The following is a 21,318-nucleotide window of genomic DNA, read 5'->3' on the forward strand; positions in this document are numbered from 1 at the left end:
CCACCCAACAGGCACAATAGACTGTGTCTGAGGGAGGGAAGTTCAGATGGTTTTCACCTCATTCACTACATTAACCCTTTTGACTCTGTCCTAAGCAACATACTAAATAGTATGTCAAATAAGTGCATTACAGATTGTGTCAGCACTGATTGGCTACCCCACCACACACATACTACAGCCTTCCTAGAAAAGCAGAGCCTGTTATAGTTGCAAGGAGGAAACTGGCTTACTTGGTTGTGTCTGAGGGAGGGAAGGTCAGGGGCCAAAATAAGTAGTGGATGATTTATATAGAGTGCAGCATGACTCTCTATACAGAGGACTTAAAATGCTGGCTAATTTGGCTTTTGGCTCTGTCCCAAACTACTTATTAAATAGTACGTAGTGTGCACTTGTTATGGTGTTATTAGTACTGATTTACTAAACAATGAATTTTAACACTTTTATACTGAAATATTTACCGCTATATGATTGCAGGTGTGAGTTTGAAGAGTTTGGTGTGGAGTGAACATCAACGGCCTGAACGGAACCCCAAACACCATTGGGATGAATTAGAATGAAGACTGTGAGCCAGGCTTTGATGTGGACTTAGGGGTTCAATGAATGACTGGCGCATACTTTCATAGCAATGCGGCCTTTCTCTCAGAGTCAGTCACGGCTCTCTCTGCCATCTGCGCCCATCCTGACTCTGAGAGAAAGGCCGCATTGCTATGCAAGTATGCGCCAATCATTCATTCAAAGCTCTGGGCACTCCATCACAGCGCCAACAGCTTCTCCCATTTACAGCTCCATTAGAGCTCAAACCGTTAGATGATTTTCATCCGTCGCTAGCCACATGAAAAGAGCCTCCTGCTTCAAAGTGCCTGCTTTACCTCCGTTCAGCAGTCCGTGCCCACCCCGAGGGATTTACTGCAGAACTACGTGTGCCAAAGATTTTTTTTGACATGTCAAATCTGCATTCTGAGAGACGTCGACAATCAGCCAGGCTGATGCAAATGCTTCCCGTCGGATTTGCACAGATGCTACGAGGCTAACGTTGCTAAGTAATAAAAGCCTAACTAGCAGTTAGCCAAATGTATGTCGGGCTCACCTCAGGCACCAACCTTGGCTAGTAAAAACTTCAATTTATGAAAGAGATTTATGTGATTTACTTTTCAGCATGGCTTTATGGCTTCGTGTTGTGTTGTAATGTGGTGCAGTATTTCAGTTCAAACGTTCTTTGTTTATTTACATTTTTAATTACATTTTAAAAAACCTACATAATACGATGTATGGGCAAAAATATGTGAACACCTGACCACAAGTCTGTTGGACATTATTCCAAATCCAGGAACATTAATACGGATTCACTTTCCACTTTTATAGATTTACCAGCATCTACCAATCAAGCAAGGCTTTCCACAAAATTTGAGGGTGTCTTTAATATTTTGTTGTGTCCGAGAGAGAGCCTATTGTCTGGATTTAGCACCATCTGATTTCTACCTTTTTGGACCGCACAAAGAAGCTTTAAGGGGAAGAAGATTTTCATGTGATGATTATGTGAAAGCAGCGCTGCATCAGTGGCTACGCGCTCAACCGAAAACATTTTTTGCTGATGGCATTACGACGCAGGGAAAAATGCATCGGAAGATGACTGTGTGGAAAAGTGATATAATTTGTTTTAGAAATAAAGTGTGGAAACTTTTTGAAGAACCCTTGTATACCAAACGTGTTCAGAAGGGTTGAGGTCAAGGTTCTAGGCAGGTCAGTGAAGTTTTTCCACACCAAACTCACCAACCTTGATTTGTGCTCGGCGCAAGGTCATAATGGAACCACAAATTAAAAGTATATCATTTATTTAATATTGTTAATCTGTAGCTATGACACCTAAAAACAATAATAAGGAAGGTTGTCCACATACTTTTGACCATATAGTGTATTTAGAGGAGTAACCTGAGCACTGCAACTCTACCCACTTTTAAAAAGCACCTTCTAATTGATGCAAGACATTCTTATCAAAGATAAGAACAAATAATTTATTTTTCTTTTTTATTGACATTTACACACTCAAAGATTTTTATTTTGAAGATTCTTCTGGCTGCTCCTCTTGACGCGTTCGACACATACCTATTTCAGTCATGTGATACCAAAAAAAACCCTCACAAACTGGCTAAAATGAGCAAAATACAAATGTCTCAGAGTTCCCACTGATTCTCCATCATTGCTGAGTAGTATTGTTATGCACTGTGTGTTTTTAGTATGCTCAGCGTATAATTTTATTTTAAATCACCCTGTTCCTGCCGGTCTGTGAAATTATATCTTATATGAAACCGGTACGTGGTTCAAAAAAGGTTGGGGACCACTGATCTAGGCTACAAAAGACATAGACCATCAGGAATCCAATCGGGAATTGGAAATGACTAGCTTGTGAAGAAAGGGGAGGAAATAAAATAAAAAAAATAATTGAATAAATTTATTTTTTTACGGTTTATTTAATTTTAAAAATAAGGGCTGATGCAAAAGCTTATACTGACTCAACCCCACTGTTTTTGTCCATTAACTATATTATGTTTGATGTCTTTCACAAACATGAGACATTTCCATACCAAAAAAGAACCCAATTCTGATGAATCTATAAACAGTCACCATTCATTCACTCTGCTCCATGAATTGACCTGGGCGGGTTATCACAGCCATCTGTCAACACTTTCATCCGTTAAGACTTCAACTTTGTGCCTCTAAATCTTACGTCTTTTGTAAAAGACACTAAAAACGTCATCTCCTAAATGATTCATATTCACTTCATCTCTGCTTGGATGGAAAGAGCTCAAACTTGCACATTTGGCAACAACACTGCATTCCTGTCTCATTCTGCACCTCCAGAGTGAGAAATGGACAGTGGCGGATACGATATAGTGGAGCCATGTGCTCTTGCTTAAATTACATTTTCAGCATTTCGCAGACGCGTTTATCCAAAGCGACTAACAGTTTCAATCGAGGGTTAAGGGTCTTACTCAAGGGTCCAACAGGGGCAACCTGGCAGTGGTGAAGCTTGAACCGGCAACCTAGTCCAGTACCTTAACCACTAAGCCCTAATACCAAGGCTGTAGCCATGAAATGAACATTGTAGGGACCAAATCTACCACATTTAGATTTTGGGCATTTGAACATAGTCAAGGGCCGTGCTCAAGGGCCCAACAGCAGCAGTTGTGGGGCTTGAACCAGCAACCTTCTGACTACTAGTCCAGTGCCTTAACTATTAGGCTACAACTGTCTACCGCCTCAAATAAAATAGCTGGGTTTGGCCAGCCACTCCAGTAGCAAGCACATGTACACACACTGGCCACTTTATTAGGAACACATGTACGCTACTCATTCGTGTGTTTATCCAACTAGCGGGTCAAGTGGCAGCATCACAATGCATAAAATCATACAGATATGGGGTCTGTCCGAAAACCTAGTGAGCTGCCTACTGCCTATCTAGGCAGCTAGAAATCCCAACAACACACCTGATAACAACACATTCTACCATGTTACAAACAGCATCTGGTCAGTGGGGGTGCTATAGGGGGTTCCTTTCGAGGGGTACAGGGGTACAGACCACATAAATAGGGTTAGTTTGACTGCACGCATTACAAATAACATTGGTCTGTTTGGTCGGAAAGAAAACCCGAAATGTCACCTGACCTCACCAGAGGCTAAGATGCTCCCCAAGAATGTCATTACAGGTAAACTGTTGACTTCAGTTGTGAAGAGTGTATTTTACTCTAGGGGCCGCACAGCACCTCACCACATTACAGGCTTGAACTTCCAGCACTGAGCTCGACCAGTGTGGAAACCATTTGGACCCCAGGTGTGGCACATGTGTGTGCATTCATCTAATTAGCTGGAAAAAGACTGGCGCTTGGGCATCAGCTGCTACTAATGAGAGCCCACTTTCAAAACGCTACACACATGTGTGGGGTTACCGGTCACCGCCAGCTGGCACTCTGTGTTGCCAAATACCCAGTTTATGATCCTCATTATTAGTGAAAATCTTAAGAAATGTTCTTCTGTTTTTCTCCACAGACTGTTTGAAGCACTGGAGTATTTTCACCTCTTTTTCAAATGTTGTAATATAAGGAGGTCATGTCAGTTTTTTTCATTAAAATAGGAAAATACAGCCCTATGGTGTAGGTCAGGACATCATTGTAAACTAGACACTCATTAGAATAGCACCTGCGGCACTAACGATTAATATGACTAAGTTGCAGGAGTCAGAGTTTGTGACTTAACCATAAATATTGTTAAACAAAAAAAAGAAGCTTTTTTTGCCGCTCAGGTGGCACAACACATGCTGCAACCGGAGCTGGATCTCGAGTACATCGTATCGAATCCAGCTCTGCCTTACCGGTCGAGGCTGAGCGGCTATATGAACAACGAATGGCCTGTCGTTCAGATGGGCGGGTCTAAGGCCGGAAGTGGGTCTCTCTCTGTCAGAAGGGTGCAGTTACGACCTCTGCTGGCTGATTAGAGGCGCCTACACGGAGATGAGGAGGGAGTGCTCTTAGGGCGTGTCTCTCCGCACGCAACGCTAGGTGGCACAACACTCTTAAATGTGTGGGTGGCAAGATGCATACGGCTTGCTGCTCACGTGTCGGAGGGGATGTGGGTTAGCTTCGATCTCCTCGGTCAAAGCAGAGATCGGCATAGACAGAGAGGAGGCGTGATGCAAATTGGGCAATTGGATGCGCTAAAGTGGGAGAAAAAGGGAGAAAATGCATTAAAAAAAATAGCTTTTTTTTTTTTTTTAACTCCCCAGTAAAGTGCAAGAAAGTGTAGTGAATTCAAGTGGAATTTTCTAATTGAATTTAGATCAACATGTATAACAAGCCACATCAGTCAGGTATCACCTGCTCTAATTGTAAGTGGCAGGGACTGGCAACCTGGTCTGGATTCCCCATTCAAAAAGTAGTAGTGCTGAGTACAGTGATTTTCCTATTCAGAAAATCCAGCTCCCTTTAGAAGGCATATTTGTCTTTTAGTAAGACATTTATCTACAACTCACTGCCAAAGCCATAATAGTAGTAGGTCATTGAGAAGCCCATCTGTGGTGAGATCTAGCATTGGCTGGACCCAAATAAAGTTGAATTTTGCAAGAAGGTATTATTAGCTTAAATTGCTTCATTAAATATGAAGCCATATGGATGTAACAGTGACCACACAATTTCTACAGAGGAATGGGGGGTTTACCAATGTTTATCATGATCAGGGTCATACGGTGGGTCCGGTTTCCCCAGAATCATTTGATGCAGTGCAATAACACATGGCAAACAGAATGCTGATTCATCATGGGGCATCATCCATCCCCTTCCTCAGACATAGCCAATCATGCCTATAGGTAGAAGCATGACTGGCCGATAGCATCTGTTTGGATTTGGACCCTAAATCCCTGAATTCCAGAGGTAATGGGCTAGGGTAATTTACTACATGGTGTGGTACAAGCAGTTGTAGCGGTTAATTATATTATGATGAATGAATCTGATCAATCACGTTTTCTTTTACATCACGTGGATGGCCGGGTGCATGTCCGTCGCTTACCTGGGGAACAAATGGTACCAGGATGCACTATGGAAAGAAGGCAAGCCGGCAGAGTCAGTGTGATGCTTTGGGCAATGTTCTGCTGGGAAACCTTGTGTCCTGCCATCCATGTGGATGTTACTTTGACACGTACCACCTACCTAAGCATTTTTGCAGACCATGTACACCCCTTCATGGAAACGGTATTCCCAGCAACAATGGTTCAGGAATGGTTTGAAAAGCACAACAGCGAGTTTGAGGTTTTGAGTTGGCCTCCAAATCCCTCAGATATCAATCCAATCGAGCATCTGTGGGATGTGCTCGACAAACAAGTCCCATCCATGGAGGCCCCACCTCGCAACTTACTAACATCTGAGAGCCAGATACCACAGCACACCTTCAGGGGTCTAGTGGAGTCCATGCCTTGACAGGTCAGGGCTGTTTTGGCAGCAAAAAGGATATATGTATTAAAGGGTGGAACTTTAAGGAACATTGTATATCATTTTTATATATAGTAATTTAAATTAAAATAAACTGTATAGCACTGACTCTCTTGCTGTATGTATCAGACACACAGATGCTGTAAGATTTCTGGCAGATCAACAAATGTAAACTTTTGACCTCAACGCTACACAAGGACTCAGTACAGTGAAAAACAGTCGATCTGGTAAAGCACGTTTTCAGGTGAACCGAATTTTTCACACACAAAGAAAGCACGGTCCATGATTTATGACCATGTTGAGCATAAAATAATCTAAAACAACTTAAATCAAAACAGATTTTAACCACATCAACCTTTTCCTCTCATGTGATTCTAATCATGGAAAAAATATATGCCTTTACACGCAGCTTCCTGAAATCTGAATGGACAGAGAAGACGTAGAAAATAGAAATGCATGGTGAAAAAAAAGCTGCTGTCATCACTGTATAAACAGAAAACATATGGAATTTTAGCTTTATAGCTAAAGGTGGCGCATCGGTAAAACACACTAGCACACCAGAGCTGGGATTTCTAATACATTGTATCGTATCTCAGCTCTGCCATCCAGCTGGGATGGGCGGCTATATGAACAACGTTTGGCAGTTGTTCATCCAGGGAGGGAGCCGGATAGGGACCTCATAACTGATGCAATTACAATCTCTGCTGGATGCACAGAGTAGAGGAATAATGAGGATCAGGGTGTGGCTCTCCATGCACAAAGCTGATCCGCATATGAACTCGCGTCTTGTAGGTGAAAAGATGCAGTCGGCTACTTCTCACATTTCGGAGGGGGCGTGTGTCAGTTCACTCTCCTCGATCAGGAAAGCATAACGCAGTTGGGTAAAAAAAGGTGTATAACAGATAAAGAATCGCGTTAATAAACTGTGCCAAATCAAATATATAATCGATTGAACAGCCAGAAGATTCCCATCAGGAGCGAATAAGGAAAATTTCTTTTTATACAACAGTTAGTTCCGACCTTACAATCTGATTGGTTGAGAAGCGTTCTAAACGTGCTGATATTCGTGATAACAGCACGGTCTTTTCACACCACAATGGTATTACTCCGCTGACGCGTTGCCATTAACGACAAGCTTCATGCACACAAACGCGCACGCAGGCAACACAGCCTTTTTTTCCCGGTCGCGTTTTAAATCCGTTATCTGATATACAATCTAGCGCACTGTGTAGGGAACATAACCAATTGTCTAATTCACTATCTAGTGCACTATGTAGGGAACATATATCCATGATCTGATACACAATCTAGTGCACTATTTAGGGAACATTAATGTGTTTGTAACGCGAACAGTTAGTTAAGCCAGTTAGCAGCTCCTAGTAGTTCTGTTTTCATCCATGGCCTTTGGTGTGTGCAAGAGGTTTTTTTATTTCTTTTTTTCCCTTCGGAGGTTCTTGCTTTCTTCTTCTTCTTGTTCTTACCTCCCTGAAATGAGTTTTTGCAACTTGGGATGTCTGCTTTTTAGTGTTAAACTTTATATTCGTTGTGGAACTACTTTTTGGCGGAAGGTATTGTCAATATTAAAGCATATTTAATATGAAATTCAGGGCTTCTTTGATTTATTTTCTTTCTTTATTTTGTAAAAACTGTTGTATAAAAGCAATAGAACACTCGAGGTCGTGTGTTATCGCGAATAACATCACGGCTGTGATGATCTACGGCACTCACCTTCGGTTCGTAACACACTCCCTCTCGTGTTCTATTGCTTAAGTATAACATATTTTTGGCCGTACATTGTACTATAAAAAGCACAAAGGTAGTCTTTTCTCTAAGGAGTTTCGCAATGCATGAATCAGGCTAATATTTCAGTCTGGATCCACTGTAAGTAACATGGCCATGCAGATGTTTCGAGTTCAGAGGAAGTGCAGCAGGCAGGTGAACTTAATCCAGCATCGATTTCCATCACCTCATTCTCTTTTACTTTTCCAAGGCTTTGTCCGTTTCCCACTCCTGAATTCCATTTGCACTCATTCATAACCATCACGGCAGCGATTCGCAGAAGAACCATCGATCCAGATGCTACTGTTTACGTAACTACAACCATTTCGAAACACTTGCTAGATGGACTTCCATTATTTCCCCCTCATCTGTGATATTAAATATATTATCCACTTAAAATCCTTCCCAGGTCATGTTGTCCAATCTGTTTATGATGAGCTGTCGGGGTTATCATGCATCGCCGTGCTCACGTGAAAGAGTTGGCATCAACCGGCACCTATTTAAGCGTCGTCAAGAGGCCGTGTGTATATCTGCTGCAGGGCAGTGGAATGTTTCAGCACTGAAATGTTTATGATTATGAAGAGCGATGGGTCTTGGACACACGCTCCACGCTCCCAGCCTGCACCATTTCGAAGGCCACTGGCAAACAAAGCAACACAGTCATCACTATGGAGATGGTTTTGATATTTACAGCAAAAAGATGTTGTAGCAATAGGACAGATCCAGATGGCAGCGTAATAAAGGGGACTGTTTGAAATAGAAAAGCATCTACGTTAAATAGCCGTGCATCACTCAGGCTTGGGGTTTGACGTCGTATTTATCGCTGTAAGAGAAACGTCAAGGTCTTGGCTCTACAGATGTGATATTTTTGTTTTACTGTGTTGACATTGTGGAATACAGTGCTAGTTTTATACAACCCTTGAACACATTTTGTTTATGGATGTGCTAAAATACAGCAACGCCCACTGCATTAAGTAAAGCTGAACAAATGTGTGAACAAAGTTCAAGCCAAAAGTTTACATACACCTGGAGAAGCCACATCTGTTCACGCATGCTTCAATCTAGCATTAACAATATTTTCTTTTTCCATTTATTTATACATTTTCTCCCTTTGTCTCCTGATTTAGGGTACCTCAACTAGTCCCGCTGCTGGGGATCCCGATTGCACTCGGGGAGGGTATATTCGCCTGCCCCACGCCCCCTCCGACCCCTTCTTTTTTCGCCCATAACTCAGTGGATTCGCACATGAGAAAATCTGCATTCAGATGAAAATTTGGCTGCACCTGGTTCCAGCCCCTAAGGACCAGGACTGTCCACCCCTAACATAGACAAAGGTGCAGAGATTGGTGCTTCAGGATCATAGAGAATTGTTGTGACCAGGGATGCTGGATTGTTGTCCCGCCTGCTGATGGGTGCTGATGTCCCATGAAAGCCCTCATGACTCTGGTACCTCTTAGTTCTCCCTTTTGAGTAATGCTGTTATAATTAGGGTTGCCAGAGTCTCATGCTAATCTCTACACACTTGTCATCTTACTATTATTGTTATTATTATTATTATTTGAGGCTGCCATGGCAACAGTGATGCTCCTGCTGGACATGATGGGAATGTGTGTCTGCACTCACAATGTCCGGAACTTACTGTTAGACTTTATTTTACCACAGACTGGTCTGAATGATAAAGAACTTAGGTTCTTTATGATTTTTACTGGTTAGAACATTTGATAGAAATGATTTTACTTCATATGTATGGTTTGTTTAATCCAATTCTAGGCCTCCCAAGGAGGATGGGTACCTGTTAAGTCTGGTTTCTCTCAAGGTTTCCTCCTTTTAATTTTAACAGGGGGTTCTAGGTTAACAGGGGTCCAAGATTCTGTAAAGTTGCTTTGATACAATGTAAAAAGCACTATTCAAAGAAATTGAACCATGTAAACAAGGCCTAAACTGTGCTGGGTACTAAGATTGGAAAGCACTGTAGGCTGCAAATGATTCTGTAAGATTTTATCAGACACAAGCACTTGTTTACAGGGTACTGCAGAGCCTTTTTAGTCAAGAATGCATTACATTAAGTGTCAAGAAGGTCAAGAATTATCGTACAAATTTCTGCTTTTAGTTGGGAACGCTGCATCCAAAAACCCCAGCAGTCGCGCTGACTATATCGTATGTTTTTAATTTAGCCCTGCCTATTTCCCCCCTCCGTTCCAGCCTTATTCCAAGGGCTCTCTAATTTCAGCAAAACCAGCAGAAGCCGACTATGAAATCAAGAAATCTGGCTCCCCCGATTCCAGAAAATATTCCCTTTCCTGTCTCTCTCGGCTGCCAGGGACCGCATCTCTCAATCACTGTAGCCAGCGCTAGCCGCAAACTATGAGGAGTATTTTCAGCGCTGTAATTTTACACACATGCGCACACGCACACACATATATACATCCACATATACACAGAAGCAAACGGACACACCTTTGGGCCACGTGCTACATTCAGCTCAATACCTCCTCCAAACCTAACCCAGCATTTCTGCTAAAAGAAGCCCTGAACTGCAGCAAGTGAGACTGGGACCAGACAGCAGGATGGAAATGAAGGTTCAAACCAAATCGAGGTCAAATGCAGGGACCGCATCAAAAGATAAGTGGACTAGAGCTGTACCGAGCAATAAACCAGTGTCCACATCACAGCTTTTATTTACAGCGCCGCACTTTACAATAACAGCACACGCAGGATACCGGCATGCCAGCTACCAAAATAAACCCACGCTCGTCATCATACTGATTACAGATCCAGCTTGCACTCCTCCACCCAAACTGCCCTTAAATACAGAACGCACAGAACTGCAATTAGCTTCAATCATATATATATATATATATATATACAGTGTATCACAAAAGTGAGTACACCCCTCACATTTCTGCAGATATTTAAGTATATCTTTTCATGGGACAACACTGACAAAATGACACTTTGACACAATGAAAAGTAGTGTGCAGCTTATATAACAGTGTAAATTTATTCTTCCCTCAAAATAACTCAATATACAGCCATTAATGTCTAAACCACCGGCAACAAAAGTGAGTACACCCCTTAGTGAAAGTTCCTGAAGTGTCAATATTTTGTGTGGCCACCATTATTTCCCAGAACTGCCTTAACTCTCCTGGGCATGGAGTTTACCAGAGCTTCACAGGTTGCCACTGGAATGCTTTTCCACTCCTCCATGACGACATCACGGAGCTGGCGGATATTCGAGACTTTGCGCTCCTCCACCTTCCGCTTGAGGATGCCCCAAAGATGTTCTATTGGGTTTAGGTCTGGAGACATGCTTGGCCAGTCCATCACCTTTACCCTCAGCCTCTTCAGTAAAGCAGTGGTCGTCTTAGAGGTGTGTTTGGGGTCATTATCATGCTGGAACACTGCCCTGCGACCCAGTTTCCGGAGGGAGGGGATCATGCTCTGCTTCAGTATTTCACAGTACATATTGGAGTTCATGTGTCCCTCAATGAAATGTACAGTGCCTTGCAAAAGTATTCAGCCCCCTTGAACTTTTCAACCTTTTGCCACATTTCAGGCTTCAAACATAACGATATGAAATTGTAATTTTTTGTGAAGAATCAACAACAAGTGGGACACAATCGTGAAGTGGAACGAAATTTATTGGATATTTTAAACTTTTTTTAGAAATAAAAAACTGAAAAGTGGGGCGTGCAATATTATTCAGCCCCCTTGCGTTAATACTTTGTAGCGCCACCTTTTGCTGCGATTACAGCTGCAAGTCGCTTGGGGTATGTCTCTATCAGTTTTGCACATCGAGAGACAGAAATTTTTGCCCATTCTTCCTTGCAAAACAGCTCGAGCTCAGTGAGGTTGGATGGAGAGCGTTTGTGAACAGCAGTTTTCAGCTCTTTCCACAGATTCTCGATGGGATTCAGGTCTGGACTTTGACTTGGCCATTCTAACACCTGGATACGTTTATTTGTGAACCATTCCATTGTAGATTTTGCTTTATGTTTTGGATCATTGTCTTGTTGGAAGATAAATCTCCGTCCCAGTCTCAGGTCTTTTGCAGACTGCAACAGGTTTTCTTCCAGAATGGTCCTGTATTTGGCTCCATCCATCTTCCCATCAATTTTAACCATCTTCCCTGTCCCTGCTGAAGAAAAGCAGGCCCAAACCATGATGCTGCCACCACCATGTTTGACAGTGGGGATGGTGTGTTCAGGGTGATGAACTGTGTTGCTTTTACGCCAAACATAACGTTTTGCATTGTGGCCAAAAAGTTCGATTTTGGTTTCATCTGACCAGAGCACCTTCTTCCACATGTTTGGTGTGTCTCCCAGGTGACTTTTTATAGATATCTTTGAGAAATGGCTTTCTTCTTGCCACTCTTCCATAAAGGCCAGATTTGTGCAGTGTACGACTGATTGTGTCCTATGGACAGAGTCTCCCACCTCAGCTGTAGATCTCTGCAGTTCATTCAGAGTGATCATGGGCCCCTTGGCTGCATCTCTGATCAGTCTTCTCCTTGTTTGAGCTGAAAGTTTAGAGGGACGGCCGGGTCTTGGTAGATTTGCAGTGGTCTGATACTCCTTCCATTTCAATATGATCGCTTGCACAGTGCTCCTTGAGATGTTTAAAGCTTGGGAAATCTTTTTGTATCCAAATCCGGCTTTAAACTTCTCCACAACAGTATCTCGGACCTGCCTGGTGTGTTCCTTGGTCTTCATGATGCTCTCTGCGCTTTAAACAGAACTCTGAGACTGTCACAGAGCAGGTGCATTTATACGGAGACTTGATTACACACAGGTGGATTCTATTTATCACCATCAGTCATTTAGGTCAACATTGGATCATTCAGAGATCCTCACTGAACTTCTGGAGTGAGTTTGCTGCACTGAAAGTAAAGGGGCTGAATAATATTGCACGCCCCACTTTTTAGTTTTTTATTTTTAAAAAAAGTTTAAAATATCCAATAAATTTCGTTCTACTTCACGATTGTGTCCCACTTGTTGTTGATTCTTCACAAAAAATTACAATTTCATATCGTTATGTTTGAAGCCTGAAATGTGGCAAAAGGTTGAAAAGTTCAAGGGGGTTGAATACTTTTGCAAGGCACTGTAACTCCACAACACCTGCTGCACTCATGCAGCCCCAGACCATGGCATTCCCACCACCATGCTTGACTGTAGGCATGACGCACTTATCTTTGTACTCCTCACCTGATTGCCGCCACACATGCTTGAGACCATCTGAACCAAACAAATTAATCTTGGTCTCATCAGACCATAGGACATGGTTCCAGTAATCCATGTCCTTTGTTGACATGTCTTCAGCAAACTGTTTGCAGGCTTTCTTGTGTAGAGACTTCAGAAGAGGCTTCCTTCTGGGGTGACAGCCATGCAGACCAATTTGATGTAGTGTGCGGCGTATGGTCTGAGCACTGACAGGCTGACCCCCCACCTTTTCAATCTCTGCAGCAATGCTGACAGCACTCCTGCACCTATCTTTCAAAGACAGCAGTTGGATGTGACGCTGAGCACGTGCACTCAGCTTCTTTGGACGACCAACGCGAGGTCTGTTCTGAGTGGACCCTGCTCTTTTAAAACGCTGGATGATCTTGGCCACTGTGCTGCAGCTCAGTTTCAGGGTGTTGGCAATCTTCTTGTAGCCTTGGCCATCTTCATGTAGCGCAACAATTCGTCTTTTAAGATCCTCAGAGAGTTCTTTGCCATGAGGTGCCATGTTGGAACTTTCAGTGACCAGTATGAGAGAGTGTGAGAGCTGTACTACTAAATTGAACACACCTGCTCCCTATGCACACCTGAGACCTAGTAACACTAACAAATCACATGACATTTTGGAGGGAAAATGACAAGCAGTGCTCAATTTGGACATTTAGGGGTGTAGTCTCTTAGGGGTGTACTCACTTTTGTTGCCGGTGGTTTAGACATTAATGGCTGTATATTGAGTTATTTTGAGGGAAGAGTAAATTTACACTGTTATATAAGCTGCACACAGACTACTTTTCATTGTGTCAAAGTGTCATTTTGTCAGTGTTGTCCCATGAAAAGATATACTTAAATATCTGCAGAAATGTGAGGGGTGTACTCACTTTTGTGATACACTGTATATACATACACACACACTGATAACATTAAAACCACCTTCTTGTTTCTACACTCACTGTCCATTTTATCAGCTCCACTTACCATATAGAAGCACTTTGTAGTTCTACAATTACTGACTGTAGTTCATCTGTTTCTCTGCATACCTTTTTAACTTGGTCAATGGTCAGGACCCCCACAGGACCACTACAGAGCAGGTATTATTTAGGTGGTGGATCATTCTCAGCACTGCAGTGACACTGACATGGTGGTGGTGTGTTAGTGTGCGTTGTGCTGGTATGAGTGGATCAGACACAGCAGCACTGATGGAGTTTAAACACCTCACTGTCACTGCTGGACTGAGAATAGTCCACCAACCCAAAATATCCAGCCAACAGCGCCCCATGCTCAGCGTCCTGTGACCACTGATGAAGGTCTAGAAGATGACCAACTCAAACGGCAGTAATAGATGAGCGATCGTCTCTGACTTTACATCTACAAGGTGGACCAACTAGGTAGGACATGGTATTTAAAAACTCCAGCAGCGCTGCTGTGTCTGATCCAATTATACCAGCACAACACACACACTAACACACCACCACCATGTCAGTGTCACTGCAGTGCTGAGAATGATCCACCACCTAAATAATACCTGCTCTGTGGTGGTCCTGTGGGGGTTCTGTAGTGAAACAGATGGACTACAGTCAGTAATTAAAGAACTACAAAGGGCTTCTATATGGTAAGTGGAGCTGATAAAATGAAAACTAAACAACTCCAAAGAAAACACATACTCTGTGGTTACAGCCAGGTTTTAAAAAGCACAATACTCCAGTAAGTTTGTTAATATTTCAGTGCCTGTTTAAGTGAATCGACGCTAGCACTGTAACAGTCCTGGGTTCAATTACAAGGTGGGGAGTTTTGTGAAAGTGAGACTTAGTTCTTCTCCACCATGTCTGTGCTTCACATCAGATTACGTCATATAAACAATTCATCTCAATGGCAGCGCTTTGAAAAGGTCAGCGTAAAACAGGGTCAAGCGTAGCAGCAAGCGGCTCACTTCATAGGAAACTTTGACATGGTCTGTGCAAAAGTGTGCAAACATGCAAACTCCACACAGAAAGGACCCGGACCGCTCCATCTGGGTATCAAACCCAGGACCTTCTAGCTGTGAAGCAAAAGTGCTACCCACCGAGCCACCTTCGTAAAGCTCTGCAGTTTTACATGAAGTTTAACAAAGCAACCCGCAATCTGTAACTGCCTCCAAACTACTCTAAAAAACTTGAAAGCACAGCTATAGTTATACTATCCATGCTCTGATATCAAACAGCACAAAAACAAGCCAAGGAATTAGTTAAGTTCACGGTAAAAGTCACAGATACCACAGATTGTTCCATTTCTGGTGATTAGTGGCTACTGCAACCAAATAAAAATAACAGTGGGTAATACAGGCCTTTCTGACTGTAATAAAAGAGATTTGATGTGCTGATTTGAATCGTGAATGTGGAACCAAGGGGAAAAATGGAGTTAGAGGCTGTATCAAGGGCCGACAGTGAGTCAAACTGCCAGATACACGCCAGAAATAACATGTGGTGTTCAGTGTATGTATTTACGTGTATACACAGTGAATATACAGTGCCAGTGCCATTTTTTTATGTTATGCATGCTTAGAGGAACCCTTTTTTACCCATGCATTCTGCACAGGCGCCTCTATCTGCTAATCAGGGTGCTTACACAGCGTTTCAAAGCCTCCACCCACATAGTCCGGCCATCCCGCCCTGGCAGAAACGTGTCTGCTGCAGGCACTGCCAAATATGCCCGCTAGTTGGCGCCCAGCCGACCAGTGGCAACGCCGAGTTTCGAACCGAAGAGTTTAGAATCTCGGCGCTGGTGTGCTAGCGAAATATCCTGCTGCGCCATCTGGGCACCTTAAAAAGTAACTTTTGAATAATCTGGAATGTTATCTCAAAAAGATTAGGGGTCTGTTTTTTTTTAATGGGACTAAGCATTTATTTTCCTGTTGGTTACCAGTTGTTGTTATTTTGGATTTGATAGGCTGGCCAGATGTCCTAAGCTTTATCTCTTTGGAGATGAGGTCTCTCGCTGTGGATCACTGGAGTCCCCGAGAATTAGCAACCCTTAGAAACCTTCCAGACTGAATATTCATTTGTGCTGTATGTTTTAGCCTAATTTATATTGCTGAAAGGTTCTACTTCAAAAGTGTTATGATTCAGTGGGGGTTGGAAGTAATCAAGCCAGGGTGTGTCTAATCTGATTAAACCTTATTATTAATTAAATGTGGTGTAATAGGCATATTAAGTAAAAACAGGGTAATTTTTTTCCACACATGAGCAATCCTTCAATAAATAAAATGATTATTTATGATCAAGTCTCTTTTTATGTTGTCTTGAAGTCAGTCGATAAACCTCAAACAATTAAGTGTGACAGATCTGCATTAACAGAAGAAATTAGTAAGAAGGCAAATATTTTTACAGCATCCTGAACCATTCAACGCCGCTTCACAAAAAGTATTTGCCCACACACCTCTAGGTATTTACTCAGAGACGATGGCTAACATTTAATCCTCGTTGTCCACTGTTGTTTTTGGTTGGGCTTTATTTACCTACCCACTCGCTCCACAAGGCAAACCTTTAGAAAAGGCCACACACCTCGGCTAGGAAAAAAGCGAGGGTGTTGTTTGGCTTGCACACTGTTATGATCCGACTCCATTTCCCCATTCCTGCTGCAGTCACGAGGACTGATTAACCAGAACAGACTGAGATTAGTATTGACACCTCAATCCAACTAAAAGGACTTGTAGTTTTAACAGTTTAGGGTTACACCGCTGCCTGGAGACATTTTCTCATTTACTAATAAATACTCGACAAACCTGCAGTTTATACGATGACATTTAAAGGAATCTGAATTACGTCTGATTACATTAAACACTTATGTGCATTTTAAAAATCCAAGACACCATTGAGATGCTGAGACAGGACCTAAAATATAAAGCTTGTGTCTATACAACAGGACTGGTAATTTTTCCACACTGGTGATATAGGTGTTGCATGACCTTCTCATTGTATTAAAAAAAACCCAATAATTTAAAATTGTTTTGTGATTCTTTGTGCCTTTTTTTTTTATTTATTTTTTTAGCTTATATTACATTTAATTACGTGTATGATTACATAAAACCATTAAGTGGAACTAAAATGCAGTCTGCAGCCTATGAAGTCAAGAAGAAAAGCACTGACAGAACTGTGACTTTCAAATGAGTAGTGGTTCATTCATCAAGCAAAGAGAAAATAGAAAGCAGAGGAACGGTACCTGAACTGGACTCAGCTTGGCTCTCGGATCAAAGACACGCAGGTTTTTGTCCTAAGGATAAAAAAGAGAAATAAATAAATAAATGAAAATATAACCATTTAATGACACAAATCTGACATTTCCACAAGAATGCACTTGCACTCAATGTGTTATATGATGTAAAGACGTCTGCACGTTTGGCTGAAACTATTCAGTGACCATCAGATGACCCCTCACGTGCAGCGTTAATGAGGAAAGACAATCAAAAACCAAGGAGTGGATGATTGAGGGGAAACAAGGGATAATAGGAACAGGCTGTGACCAGTGCAGCCCCTCTACTAGTCATCAAAACAGCCCTAATCAAGGCCAGATCTTAACTGCCTGATGTGGGGTGCACGCTATAAGATTTTTACGATCCTAAGCGATTCTGTGACTGTGACACTGTGACTCTAGATTTCAAAACAAATGTTTAGAGAGTCTTTCTTAAATCAGCAACCCTTCTCACATTACACCCCTTCAGATTCCGCTCATAAATCAGACCTCCCACTGACTCTTGAGGCCTGGTCCTCGTCTTGATCTTGGAGTGCGCCTGTCAGAATTAGTATCTATTCAATCAAGTCCCAGTTTGCAACCGATGGTTCAATTGATCCTACTGGTGTTTAACTGGAAGGTCAGTGTTCAGTGCTGGCTACTGGTTTTCCACCAGACCAAACGGGTCACATGTTGGGTCTGTCCAAAAACCTAGTGAGCTCTCTATGTAGACGCATTTACGTCATCCTACACACTCCCAAGAGGAAGGGTGTCTAAATTCTTAGATGCCCTAAAATGCTGCCTACTGAGGTTTCTTAATTGTAAGTGATAATCTGACTGAATGACAAGGGAGAACTCAATGCTTCCTTAGCAGTGAAGGCAATCCCAGCATTCAGTGCGGTACAACTTTTCTCATTAAAAATGTAAATTAATTCTTATTGATTTTTAATTTGTATAAAGGTGTACAAGTATAATTTATTAGCAAATTTGTGCTTGTCATTTTAACTGTTTTCAGTACACAGGGAGATGTTAGCGGGTTGTGCCACCTCAGCCCATCAGTTTAAATAGCCTAAGGCTAACTGTGTTAGCCTAGTAAGCACAAACTGCAGTGTGTGTCTAAATAATCTACCTTATAAGTTCAATCCTCTCTACTTAGGCAGCTGCCTAAGTAGGCAGCAGGCATCAAGGCAGCTCAGTAGGTTCAGACAGACCCTATTCTGCCACATTACTATGGCTTAAACTAAACTTGATAATAAAAAGGGTGGGGGAGAGGGATTGTCTACATATTTTTGGCTCATATGTACGTAACAAATTCATCGGGATCTACTGTAGGTGTGGGTGGATGGGTGAGTTATTTGCCATATATATTAGAAGCTGCTTGTACAAAGGTGGCACTGTCCATGGTCAAACCGCTTGACATCAACACTGTCCTGGCAGCTGGCATATAAGAAAGTCTTATCCCTCCTCTAAGAATGCCCAACTTCAATTTCATCTCCCGGAATTTATCTCCAAAACGTCCTGCCTGTGCTGGGGTAACTAACTTAAGCAGTGGTTCCCAAAACTCTCAATATCAAGACTCCTTTGGAGAATGAGATATAAGACCAATGGGACACTCTTGGTGTTGCCTAGCAAAACAACGGCTATAACGTTTTAAGAGCTCAGTGTACTGTGTGTTTGGAGGTCTGTAAGAGAGCTTATTGGTGGAACTCGAAGGTTATGGTTTCATATTGGTTGTACTGGACTACAAAGTTTGATGACCATTGTCATAAAGCCAGCAGGTTGGGAACATTCAGTTTACATCCACTCCTTTACAGGTAAATTATTGAGAAGTTGGGCTGCAAGTTGGCACGCCTTAGTTTCCCAAACTGCTTTACCCCTTGACCACTCAATGCACCTATTAATTCACACAAACAGCATGAAAGAAAGCATAACCCTGACTTTGTAGTTTTTCCTCTATGTGTATTCAGGTGCTTTTCGCTACAGATGTTTTAGGAAGCTGAAAAAATAACACGAAAGCAAAAGAACAAGAAGGACCTAACGTCAGTGGGCATTGGCTACGAACGTGTGAGAGGAAAACCAGAAAACCCAAACCAAGAAGTTAAACGAGTGCAGCGTAAACATAGACGTGAGGCATTCAAGTTCATACAGAGAATGACACGCTTCTGCTCTTGAAGGCATCATGACCGAGTCAGGTTTTGTCGGCCTGTTATGGCTGGCAGCAAACACACTTTGACTAGCTGCCTACAAGGAAGGAAGGTACACAAAGGGTTTTCACAAAATTAAGCAGGCCACCCACGAGCATAGCCTGAGGGAGAGGACAGCCCAGTCTCTGGAGCTCCAATATAAGTCAGGGCCTGCGGTGCTCAATAAACAAGCTGTAAATGGCCCCACAAAGGAGGTTTCATTACAGTGGTGACTTCTCTGTGCCCGAGTTAGAAATGCATCAAGCTCTGTGCAGTTGCACTGGCATGGCTCGACTGGCCCGCTCAATTGACCGTGTCTGAGGGAGGGAAAGCTCCTCACTGGTGTGACAGCAACGCACACCGTCTGGCTGAGGCACCGGCACGAGGACCCAAACAATATGGGGAGACGCGTCACCACATGGACAAAAGTATTGGGACACCTGAGCACCTTTTTTCTACACAGTCACCTTCCGATGGATTTTGTCCAGCGTCGTACCAACTTTTTAATGCCATCAGCCTAAAGTGTTTTTGGTTGAGGGCGTAGCCACTGACGCACCACTGCTTTCACATCATCATCACATGAGAATCTTCTTCCCCTTAAAGCTTTTTTGAGCGTCCAAATCAGATGGCACTAAATCCAGACTATAAGCTCTCTCTCAGTCTCTTAGACACGATCAGTTACTCCTCCCGCCCTCACCGCTTCCAACTTTGTAGGGTACTAATCATACTGGAAGTAAATGGGGATTTCCTAAACTATTGCCGCAATGATAACGGCATATAATTGACCTTACACCGACCAGGCATAACATTATGACCACGTAAGGAATCAAGTTTGCGAGTTTGACAAGGGTCAAATCGTGATGGCTAGACGACTGGGTCAGAGCATCTCCAAAACTGCAGCTCTTGTGGGGTGACCCGTGTGGTCCGATCCAACAGACGAGCTACTGTAGCTCAAATTGCTGAAGAAGCTAATGCTGGTTCCGATAAAACAGTTTCAGAATACACAGAGCAAGGGGGACCAACACAATATTACAAAGGTGGTCATAATTTTATGCCTGATCTGTGTATATTCTTTGTATACACTTGTTAGCAATAGATGTGGCAGAAACTAATTCAATCAGATAAATACAAAACAGTGATCATATATAGTGTACATTGGTCTTTTGCCAAGTTTGGGGGGAAAAACCCCTACCTGTCACCTTATATCAAGAGGAAATGGAGGTGATTGTGGATGCTGTTTACGTTACATTTTAGGCTTGCGACTCTGTGGCCCCTTCCTGTTCCAGCATGCCTATGTGCACAAAGCGAGGTTCAAAAAGACAAGGTTTGATGAGTCTGGTGTGAGTGAACTCCAGCGGCCTGCACACTGCCCTGACCTCAACTCTACTGAAGACTTCTGGGATGAATCGGAAAGTTTTTTGTTCTTCATTTCTTCACCAATTTATTCTCTGCTTTTCCTCTTAAGGTGGTGGAATGGTTGTTTTTCCCAGTAGTTCCTGAACCTTTTGGCAGACGGATCAATGTACTTGCATTATTATTGGTTCCAACTCTATGGTGACAGTTTCATGTTCCTCCAGCTGGGATTCGTAAAGACGTGGTTTGATGAGTTTGGTGTGGAGGAATTCCAGTGGCCTGCATAAAGCCCAGCCATTAACTATACAGAACATATCAACCTTAAAAAGGCTCTTCGGATAATCCACTAGCACACCAGTGCCGAGAATCTGAACTCCCAGGTTCGAATCTCGGCTCTGCTACCGGTCGGCTGGGCGCCCTATAGCAGGCATAATTGGTTAATGCCTGCAACAGACACCATTGGCCCCCAGTCTGCTGGGTAGGAAAGGACCAGACTAAATGATCAAGGACCTTGGCTGTGTAAGGACCTTGGTTGCCCAGGGTGCCTGCACAGAAGTAGTGGAGCGCAGAGATCAGGGCGTGGCTCTAGGTGCGTGAAGCCAGCCT

At 42.8% G+C, this 21,318-nt stretch overlaps 1 protein-coding gene across 1 annotated transcript in view; it reads right to left on the minus strand.

The window, feature by feature from the left end:
* Positions 1-21,318, minus strand: part of coro7 (coronin 7) — a 126,816-nt gene that overhangs the window by 92,831 nt on the left and 12,667 nt on the right. The window contains exon 7 of the mRNA XM_063018439.1: positions 17,168-17,218. Within this exon, the coding sequence (XP_062874509.1) occupies positions 17,168-17,218 (51 nt within the window). The remainder of the gene's footprint in view (positions 1-17,167; positions 17,219-21,318) is intronic.

The sequence above is a fragment of the Trichomycterus rosablanca genome, chromosome 22 (genome assembly GCF_030014385.1).
Source record: "Trichomycterus rosablanca isolate fTriRos1 chromosome 22, fTriRos1.hap1, whole genome shotgun sequence".
NCBI classification, from domain to species: domain Eukaryota; kingdom Metazoa; phylum Chordata; class Actinopteri; order Siluriformes; family Trichomycteridae; genus Trichomycterus; species Trichomycterus rosablanca.